The sequence below is a fragment of the Fundulus heteroclitus genome, chromosome 3 (genome assembly GCF_011125445.2).
Source record: "Fundulus heteroclitus isolate FHET01 chromosome 3, MU-UCD_Fhet_4.1, whole genome shotgun sequence".
Taxonomy (NCBI): Eukaryota; Metazoa; Chordata; class Actinopteri; order Cyprinodontiformes; family Fundulidae; genus Fundulus; species Fundulus heteroclitus.
The window spans coordinates 17,728,448-17,739,201 of NC_046363.1; the positions used below are offsets into that span (position 1 = coordinate 17,728,448).

General features: G+C 41.8%; 1 protein-coding gene across 4 annotated transcripts in view; it reads right to left on the minus strand.

Moving 5' to 3' along the window:
* Positions 1 to 10,475, minus strand: part of deptor (DEP domain containing MTOR-interacting protein) — a 35,679-nt gene extending 25,204 nt beyond the window's left edge. Inside the window, exons 1-4 of one of the 4 annotated variants that reach the window (XM_012852039.3) lie at positions 10,113 to 10,475; positions 9,809 to 9,898; positions 6,784 to 6,962; positions 4,330 to 4,453 (exon numbers count right to left, since the gene is read on the minus strand). In XM_012852039.3, the coding sequence (XP_012707493.2) occupies positions 4,330 to 4,453; positions 6,784 to 6,962; positions 9,809 to 9,898; positions 10,113 to 10,126 (407 nt within the window). In that variant the 5' untranslated portion in view covers positions 10,127 to 10,475. Of the gene's footprint in view, positions 1 to 4,329; positions 4,454 to 6,783; positions 6,963 to 9,808; positions 9,902 to 10,073 lie in introns of all 4 variants that reach the window. The other 3 variants (XM_012852038.3, XM_021310316.2, XM_021310315.2) reach the window with 3 other exon arrangements.
* Between the last annotated feature and the right edge of the window lie 279 nt (positions 10,476 to 10,754).

Here is a 10,754-nt window from a genome sequence, read left to right on the forward strand (position 1 = left end):
TCGGGGACTACTTGATGCCTGCGGGCACCATGTTGGTGACCCCTGCTCTATACCAAACATGCTCATCTAATTTATACACCATGTGCCGCATGCTAGGGGTTTTTGCAGCTGCAGAAACCAAATGTTAGAAAAAAAAAATCACATCATTTATGATGACTGAATGATTATGTTTCAAGCTTTCCATGCTGTCTAACAAACTGATGTAGCTTACATGGCATTTAAGACTGGCCGTAGTTCTAACTGGGTCGAGACTAAACAGCTACTGTAAAGAAAGAACTATGGTAAAAAAATAAAATAAAAATAATGCATGTCAAACAGGAGTGTGGTTTACTATGTTCTCCAGCTTAGTGTGTTACCTTGCTCCCATTTGGTTAGCTGTAAAACTGAGTCATTATAAACCAACTGATTGTGGCTTGTTTACATAAGCAAACAAAAGCTGGGATTGTAATAAATGAGCAAAATCCAAATGGTTCATTAAAAGAGAGAGAGAGAGAGAGAGAGAGAGAGAGAGAGAGAGAGAGAGAGAGAGAGAGAGAGAGAGAGAGAGAGAGAGAGAGAGAGAGAGAGAGAGAGAAAAGGAGAGAGAGAGAGAGAGAGAGAGAGAGAGAGAGAGAGAGAGAGAGAGAGAGAGAGAGAGAGAGACTTTTGCTGGATTTGGAAATGTTGGCGGTGTTTTTCAACACTGCAGCTAACAATAGGGCGTAGGAACATTACATTAGTGACAAATGTGTGCACTTTGCACTTAATAACTCAAAACTGAAAGCTTTTCTATATGTTTACCAAGACTTTAATTGCAGCTGTAGCGTAATTTGACTTAATAGATAACCATGTAAATGAGTGTGAGTGTTGTGTGCTGCACAGTAAGGATTGCATAACTACATAGCTTTAAGAACCAACTTGACAGCTGCGTCCTCTTCCACTATTTCGTACTCTTACGCAATGCCAGAATGTATGGGTGTGAATAAATGTATTTCTAAAATTAAAAGTAGGTTTGTAATTAAAGGTGTGTGCCACTGAGCTAGAGGCAAAGCAACACAGTTTGCTTGTATTCCCGGACACAGATCCACTCTCTGTCACTCCCACGTCCAAAACTGTACAATGGACCCAAAGCTGATGACAAGCAGAAGCATCCCCATTTGTTGCGTTCTGTAAACAAAGCTCATGTGTGGACAAAACCAGTGAGTCAACGCTCGGTGAAGATGTTTCTGGTTATTTCTGGCTCTCCCTAAATGTGCAGGCTTTTATCGCAGGGGTGATCGGCTCCCTGTTCCCTGATTTAATGGAAACTATCCACGAGCAAAACAAATTCTCAGAAATGCATGAATGGTGGTTTTTATTCCTCATGTACTCAATCAGCAGAGCAGCACCTAGAGTAGATGAACAAAATATTTTTTAAAAGCAGGAGCGGCAGGAATGGAGCGGTTGCCGGGTCATTTAAACACCCTTAATCAGATCATTTTCCAGGACAGACTCTTGCATCCTACAGCTCAGCATCTAATGATTTAATAAGGAATGTCCCAATATAAAGCCATGTATCAGTAGGGAGCATCCATCACAGATTTTTAAATGATCAGTTTAGGGAGTTGTTTAGTATTTTCATAGGCATGAATTGCAAAACTGTATTTTCAATTCTGCTGGTGATCATTTATTTTCCACTTAGAGGCTACTTTTTTTTAATTTTATATATAAACCTTTCTGATGATGTTCCCACTGGGAGGAAGACTATAATGGCCGCTTCAGCTTCCTGTTTGTTTGAGTCATTTGATCTGCTGCACTTAGTCGTCCCCCGAAAGCCCTCGGTAGAAAAACATCTTCATTAGGAGAGAGATGTAGGTTTATAGGAGATTCTAGCTTTATATGACGTGGGTGACACACAGTGAGACATTTTCTTGTATTTTGAACGTACCAAGTTCAAATAAAGGATTTATAGTTAATTTAATATTCAGACTGCTTTTGTATTCTCTAAATTAGAAGAAAACTTTAACAAGAGGCTGTACATTCAAAGATATGAAACATTAGAAAAGAAATGGAAAGGCTCATTTCATATTCAAGCTCGGTAAATTCTAGAGCGACTGAATTACTGTAAATTACAAAGCAAAAGAGCGTCAGCAAAGGCGCACATTGAAATATTGAAATTCAATTTACTAAATCATTTTACAAGGCATTCGCTAGATGAATAAAAAGCAAGTAAAGTACTTTAAGATCTAGCAGCAAGCAAGTCGGCAATTTATGTTAAAGTAGTGTTTATTGTGTGTGGTAATCTACAACCTCTAGTTCGCCCCTCAAAAATATTTTATCCACTGCTAAAAAGTTGCACAAATAATAACCCTCTTTGGTCTGGACACTTTTACTAAGTAAAGATTTAAGCTGATATTTTCCAGCTCCGATGAGGTATTTTCTACAACACATTGAGACACATTTGCAGTTTACTCGGGCTACAAAAGGAAAAAGAACACATGCTGTATTTAGAAATGTTTGCAGCCTCTTGAAAGTAACTATTAGCTTAGTCAAAGTTTATTGACTGAAGCATTGTAACTGTAACAATGGTGTATTGGGTAAAAAAAAAAAACTAAGATTTGTCTATTAATTGTTTATACAGTGCCTTGTAAAAGTGTTCACCACATATTCTAAGCAAGAGGCATCACACCATGAAGACCAAGAAGCTCTCCAAACAAGTCTGACTTGTTTGGAGTCCGGTTGAGGTTATAAACAAGTCTCCAAATCTTTAAAGTTCCTCCAGATCACCAACAATCAATCATCTTCAAATGGAGAGCACATGGTACCACAACAGCAGAGACCGAGCAAGGAGGGCATTAATCAGAGAGGCAGCACAGAGACCAAAGGTGACCCTGAAGAAGCTGCAGAGCTCCACAGCACAGACTGAAGGACATACTCTCCATAGAGCTGAGCTTTATGGAAAAGTGGTCAGAAAAAAATAAAAAAAGGCATGTTCTGAGTTTGCCAAAAGGCATGCTGGCAACATGTATGACAGAAGGTGCTCTGGTCAGAGGAGACTAGGATTTAACTTTTCAGCTACCAAGAAAAATGCTAAGTCTGCCGCAAACCCAACACATCCCACCAGCCCAAGAACGCCATCCCCACAGTGAAACATGGTGGTGGCAGCATCATGCTGCAGGGAGGGGTTTTTAGCAGCTGTGAATTGAGACAGGGACAGAGGTTCCCCTTCCTGCAGGTCAATGACCCGAAGCATCCTGGTAACACAACACTCAAGGGGGTTAATGAGGTGGAATGGCCTAGTCAAAGTCCAGACCTGAATCTAATTGAGAACCAGTCATTAGACTTTAAGGTTGATGTTCACAAGCAAAAACCATCCAACATGAAAGAGCTGGAGGTCTTTAGCCTTGAGGAACGGTCAAAATTCATAGTGGCCAGATGTGGTGACCTCAGAGACTGGCCTAAAGCCACTTGCAGCTGAATTACTGCAAAACGTGGCTCTACAAAACACTGACTATAGAGTGGGGGGTGAACAGGTATGCATGCCAAGGTTTTCTGTTATTTTTCTTTGTTATTTGCTTCACCATAAAAGAATAATACATCTTCAAAGTTGTAGGGATGTTCTGTAAATGAAATGGTACAAACTCTCAGAAAAGCAGTGAGAGACAAGTGTATGTGGTGTTTGCTGATTAATAACACCAGTGCTTACATTAACTCCTTCGTTCATTTCTCCATGATACCACACCTCATTTAGCTTGGTACTTATGGAATAACTGACCTAGACTGAAAGTGTTTGGCTATTAATTCCTGATAACAGGGTGGTACCCTGTAATTTTAATCACAAATCACTCAGTTTTATTTCTAATTGCCTTTTGGCACTATTAGAAGTTACTGATAGCCAAACAAGTCCATAATTTCCCAACAATGTGTGCAAAAGTTTTATAAAAACAGGAGATCAGAAATCTGCCGCAAATTTCTGGTCTTTGCATTTCGAGTTTCTAACACCTCAACCCCCTTAGTTATGCTCTCGATGGCAGGAAATTGTTAATCTCTGAAACACATCTCCTTGGATTAAATAAAAATTCAGACATTGTGTAATTTGCCCTGTTTTAATTCTAAATTTGGAAAAATGTTAACTTGAAGCATATTATTAAACAGGTATCGGTTGTTTGATGTTTTTTTTTTTTTTCATAATCCTTCTCAACAATGAAAACAGGGATGCTATTTTCCCCAGATAGCACAATTACAGGACATCCATATGCTGAAAAGATTAAAGCTAATTCTCCATTCGTTTCCCTCTTTGACGGTGCAACAGAAGTGGTTTCATTTAACGTGTGCATGTATTCTCATCGTCCCTCCTGTGTGGGTCCTTACTTTTCATAAATCCTCTGTCCCCTCATGAAGACCTTGGCTTCACAGTCCAATGGGAATGTGCCGTCGTCTTTTCTGAAGCGGTACAAGAGCTTCATGTCTTTGAACTCCCGGTGCTCATCACACACTAAAAACACACAGTGGCGAGAAACTTCAGTAAGAACACTTCAATGGCAAAAAATAGATATATCTTAAATTATTAGGGAGAAAAACTGAGAACCAGAGAAAGCCACAAATTATTAAATAGTAATTTCAACTTTTAATGTAGAGAACAACAACCACAACAAGGACAGACACAAGTGTACAAACTGTTCTAATTAAGAAAGATTGATTGATTGATTTATGGCTCCCCACATAAATGAGGATTTAAGTTCTTGAAATTGTAATATTGTTGTTTGTAACTCAAACAGTGATGATTTTGCTGTTTTGGTTCAGGTTAATAAATGCCTCCTGTGGCAATGTTGTAACCAAAGAAAATTATACGAATAATCTCAAAATGTTGGAAATTGGAGTTTCAGTGCCCAACATCTATCCACAGTGTTGAGGAGAGCATACACCAAAAATCGAAACAATAAGTGTGTCCAAAAAAATAAGTAGTAAGTGAGGTAAAAGTGAACAAATAGTTTGAGATACCAAGAAAACAATGTTTCCCACAAGAATGAAGGTTTACAGCAGCTAATAGTTGGTAGCAGGTATAGAAACATGAGGCATCCCATAATGTGTTGAGGGTGATGAAAAAGGAAGCCATTACAGCCTAAACTGTTGTAGGCTACAATACTCTGTCCATCCACTGACTTCTGCTTATCTAAATTTGGCTCACAGGGTTGAAAGGTCCATGAACTAAACACAGACATCTCTCTCTCTCCAGTGATACCCTCCTTGTCCTTATGGGGGATACCAAAGAATTACCAGGCCAGAAGGGATACCGGTCCCTCCAGGGCTGTTATGGGTCTCTGGGATCTCCTCCAAAAATGATGCATCCAGGAAGCCTTCAAAAGGATTCTTCTTGGAACATAGGCAGACAGGTAAATATAGATATGAGCTTTTTGATTCAGCTCCATTTTCACCACAAGAGACTGGAGGAATGATTGCGCTCTGGGCCCCCGTTTGTCTACCCATGTCCCGCTTCATCCTACCAGCACTTTAGAATGGAGCGCAGAGACAGAAAAACGCTTCTGCTTGGTAAAATAGGGGGAGGGGGGGGGGGGGTTCCGGGTTTACAATGCTATGTTACTGCACAGGACATCCTTCTTATGTTACAAGCAGCATGAAACAAATCTGCCCCAAACTGGGATTTCTGGAATCTTCATTCATTCGTTTATTTATAAAAAGAGCTTTGAAACATCCAATTAAGGAGACGACGGTGCATAACAATATACGCAAGACAAAAAAATAATCCAGTTAAGAAGGAATGTGCTAAGGAACATTAAAAGCCTTTCTGAATAAATAAGTCTTCAATTTGCTTTTAAAAAGGGCCTGGTTTGATGATGGCGCAAAGGTCCAAAGGAAGCTGGTTCCAGAGTGTGGCTGGCAAACACCGAAAAAGCCCGGTCACCTAGCGTTTATGCTCAGTGCTTGGAACGACCAATGAAAGCTGACTGGCTGACTACAAGGATCAGCCACTGGGTTGAGAGTCAAATCTGATGAGTCTGAGACAGTCTCTGCCTGAGTTAAAGCATCTTGATAACTCAAGACTAGTGGTAAAACAAAGCAGCGATAGACTGATTAGGACCTCGCATGGAAGCATGCTCTGATTTATCTTTGTGAAAGTGAGCTGAGCCAAATACCAAATATCTTGATTTAAGGGTCCGTCTACATTCATAGCCTCACCTACAGTCATAAGACATGGCTCAAAAATAAAACTATACAATGATCTAAAACATACATCTTTTCAGAGAGGACTTTGCTCAGCTCAGGGCAGACCGGTTGTTTGTCCACAACTCATCAGGATCCTCCTTTCCAGGTACGTTTTGGACGTTTACGAGACTAACTGTATCGGAAGGAAACCCTGGAATGAGGAAAAACTCACTGGGGGGACTACATTTGTCTTCTAGCCTGGGAATGCCTTGGGATACCCCAATATACATCAGAGAGGTCTGGGATTCCCTCCTAACCTCCATGACCCAATCTTGTTTAATTGAAGGAAATCAAAAAGGAAATTATTTAAAATGGCTACTTTTAAAATACATTTCATAAAGTTAATATAAAGTAGACCCTACATAACATCTCCTGTCATTTCCTATCTCTACAGTTTCTTTAATTGTAAACCAGAGAGAAAATCTGCTGTTTTTTTTTAAGCCAACTTGGCTGGGCAGACATGCAGAATCATCCATTAGGACACACAGCTTGTTCCCAGAAAATGTCAAGTGAGGCCCTCGCTGTGAAAGAACACACTGGACATTAATACCCAAGACTATCTCACCCAACCTTTCTCCAACATAAACATTTCAGCCTTACCGTGGTGAATGATACTCTGGTCCAAAAGCTTCTGCATGATCTTAATGGCGGTTTCCCGGTCTGAGGCTTCTTTATGTTCGATTAGCCAATCAATGAGCTCCTTGGCGACAAAGCAGTTTGGGTAGGTTCGGAGGTGGTGCCTCCGGTCCTTGATCACCTTCGCCTCATGGAGCCGCAGCCTGGAGACAAACAAGCAGCAGAGGAAATGTGAAAGTAAGACAAGAAGCCTTCCGCTCTATTTTTAACATTTGGCAATTCAGGGTTTGGTCTGACAGCCAGTCAACTCATGAGCCTGAAAACATGATCGGTCTGATATTTCCATATCATTACATTTCCTGTTTAAGTTGCACAGCATTTAAGGTTTCTAAATTCTACAATACCCTATGAGGAAAAAAAAAAAAAAAACACAATATAGTGAAGAATAACCTGAAGATTTTATAACATCCAGCAGAGCAGATGTCTTCAAAGTTTACTACACATGTATGCTGTTAAAACACCATTTTCAGGGGTGTATAATGTACCTGTCACAATAATGAGATATTAATGAGCTCATCATGCTTCAGCAGCTGGTTTCCCACCGTCGCTGAGTCCGCTACCTGAACTGTAGTGTTGTGAAACAGCCTTCGCCAAGCTTCCCAAAGCTCGCCAGATCCACTCCATGCTGAGTCTGTGTGGAGCTGGCCGGCCTCGCTGCAAATTAACAATGACAGCCGGCCTGACTGTTCTGCCAGGGCCGTAGGATGGGCAAACTAATGTGCCTAACACTTCACAGGCTTAACATCCAATCTGGTATTTCATTAGTCTTTACCCCTCTTCTGAAAGTTTCTGACTATTCCTATTGGGAAATATCTTCCACTAAAGCTGGAACTTAAATTATTTATTAAAATGTTTAAAAAATAATAATCAATACGCCTGTGGATGACTACCTGACTCCTAAGTGTCTTGATTCCCAATTCAAAAAACATCCATGAAACCTTGCGCCCCGACTCTTTTTGCTATGGTGCAACAATTCTGCTCTTCACGAGAGCCTGAGCTGGTCACAAGACTTCCTAGACCAGTATGTCTCAGTCAGCCCTGACAGCTTTCTATAACACAACGTTAAGAGATCCATCTGCTGACATGCAAACAGTCACCCTCAGATTACTACAGCAACTCCACTGTTATCCGCTCAGGAGCTGAGAGGCACGTGCTGCATGAGTCTGCTCTTTACAATAGTGAACAAAGTTATGGACCATGCCAACTCTTTGTCTTGAAGGACAAAGCATTTCGCAGCATTGGCCAATTTAAAAACCTGGGACTGAAATTTTCTTGCCATACTTTGGCCTGAGCTACGTACTGCAGCAAAGCTCCCATGAAACATCCAGCTGTCTGGTGTTTTTGCTTGTGTTGTACAGAGCAACACAGCCTGCTCTATTCGACCAAAACAGAGCTTAGAGCTACATGCAAAGATCAGCATTTTACCACGCTCACAGTGACAAAACAACCCGACTGTATGAAGCAGGTCAAATGTTTACCGCTGACTCACTAGTTAGGATTACAGCATGCTAAACATCATTCTGATTTATAGGCATTTATAGGCAACTTTGACTTTAAGATGGCTCTGGATGTAATTTCAGGGATAAATGCTTTATCTTAATCAAATCCCTGCTTTAAAAACAATGAGAAGTTGTTGTTTTTTTTCCAGTGGCATGAACGGACACACAATCAAGAAATGTTTATTTTAAAAAGGATTCAAATTATTGCTCCGTTTAATATTTTTAAATCAATACTTTGTGTCTTAATCCACCTCCCCCACTGTGAAAAATATTTACTGAAATATATGCTTGATTATTAAATTATTATTGTGCACTGTCAGAAAACTCTAGTGCAAAAAATATATATATTTTAGGGCTTTCTACAGCTTTACCAGATGTATCGATAAATATGGCTAATACTGTATTTAGTGCGTGTGAAAGAGATCGAGCAGCCCATTCAAAAGCGAGACCAAGTGGTTTAAAGTCTAAGTTTAGGTTCAAAGAGGGAAGGAACAAGATCTTAGACAGGAAGATGGAAACACACAGCACGTCACGATGTGATTTCAAGTGTCCAGAGCAGGGGCCGCCATCCCAAGCAGCTCTGCTTTCACTGACACCAGTGATGCAGCCAGCTGGCAGCTTCAGTATACAGCTGTTCCAGAAACCCTGACACACTTACACACACAAAATGATAAACACAGAAACTCTCCCAGGAGCTGAAGAACAGTACACTGTGCACCTTGTAGAAAGAGCAAAAAAAAAACTATCAATCTCTGCAAGATTACGCAATTCCTTAGCGACTGCTTCTGCAACTTTTACTCCCAGCTGGACAAAGACTTCTCGCCCGCGTGTTTTCCTTTTCGTTCAACTGGGGGCTGAAATTCCAGGCATCGGTGCAATGCTTCCCTACTGAGCCTCTATTCATCGCTGAGGTCATGTGGCTGTGAAGGCCACCGTCCTGGAGCCTCTCTTTACATACGGTACTGCAGGCCTGAGGTTTCAGCCTGTTAACCACTCTGCCAGGGTAAAAACTACGCAATCGTCCGATAGGGGCAACGGGCTGGCCGTGATTATAACATTGGGTTAGCAGGTTCAGTATATTGCTGCAGCTCAAAGGGCACTGTATCAGTGGAGTAACCAAAAAAAAGGGGGGGGGGGGGGTAGTTATGCAACCCTGCAGAAGGCAGCGATTACAGAGCTACAAGAGTTACATGGGTGTGCATGCATGAATGTCTTTGTTTGACTCAGCATGCTGCATTGAGGCTGCTCAATCTGCCAGTAGTAGCAGGGGACATTATATAAAACATGTTTACCACACAGAGCAGCGCCTTGTCCTGGCATGTCTTACGTCCCTATCCAGGAGGTTGAAGGAGACAAAACCTGAATTATTTGCGATTGTGCAATGTGTGATTTAGAATCAGGTTTTTTTTTTTTTTTTTTTTTGGCTTCACGCTGCAGACACAACAGAAATCCAGGAAACAAGTGTGTTGGAGCAGGACCGAGAGACCGACCTCAGCTGTTCTCCAGTGACAAGAACCTCAGCCAGCCGCTCCAGTTCTGCTGCCTTCTTCTGCATGGTGGTCCCGATCCGGTCCATCGCTCTGCTGAAGACACAAAGCAACAGACTACAGCTTTTTCCTTTTCTTTTTTTAATCCAAGCAACCTCATAATCTCAGCCCCGGTTAGTTAAATGAAGAACTGCTGCAAAGCTCAAACAAAAAAAAAAAAAAAAGGTGCACCAGCAGCGTTTCAACTAAGAAAGTAACAAAGACGTGCCTTCAGACGCTGCGGTCACACCTGGGATCTGCTGCTTACCCTTCAAGCACCATGGAGAGCGAAAGGATGCTCCTATGGATTATGGAAATTAAAATAATTAAAATAAACTATTCCACGTGAGGGGAAAACTGAAGACTCCAAGCGGAAAACAGCAGCCCCATCCGCAGCTACATCCACGTTTAACTCCCGGAGAGCAATCCCAAGAGTCTTCTCATTAATGCTTTCCCCGCGTCGCTCTCCAAGAAGCTCGCGTATTCCTTTTATCCGGAGGCCGTTTGGACGCAGAGCAGCTCCGTGCCGTCAGGGCGGCTGTCTGGGCGCCGTCTGTCACTGGCCCTGTCACACCGCGGGGCAGCAGCACGCTTTTCCTCCCTCACAGCCGCACACAAAGCCCCCGCATTGGGAGGACTCTGCTGTCGTCAGCGGGGGAGTTACCCGGAGAGGGCGGGGTTAACCGAGGGCGCGCTCCATTCCGACACCTCGTGCGTCTGCCGGGACGGTGGGCCTGGGACAAATTCATTTGACTTTTAGAGAGCGTTTAAATACAATAAAATTTATTATATTTTTTTTGGTATGTATTTTTTTATGTCACTTACTTTGAGATAATCAGTATATTCATTCAGGGGTGTCAAGCTTCAGTCCTCGAGGGCCGGTGTCCTGAAACATTTAGAGGTTTCCCTG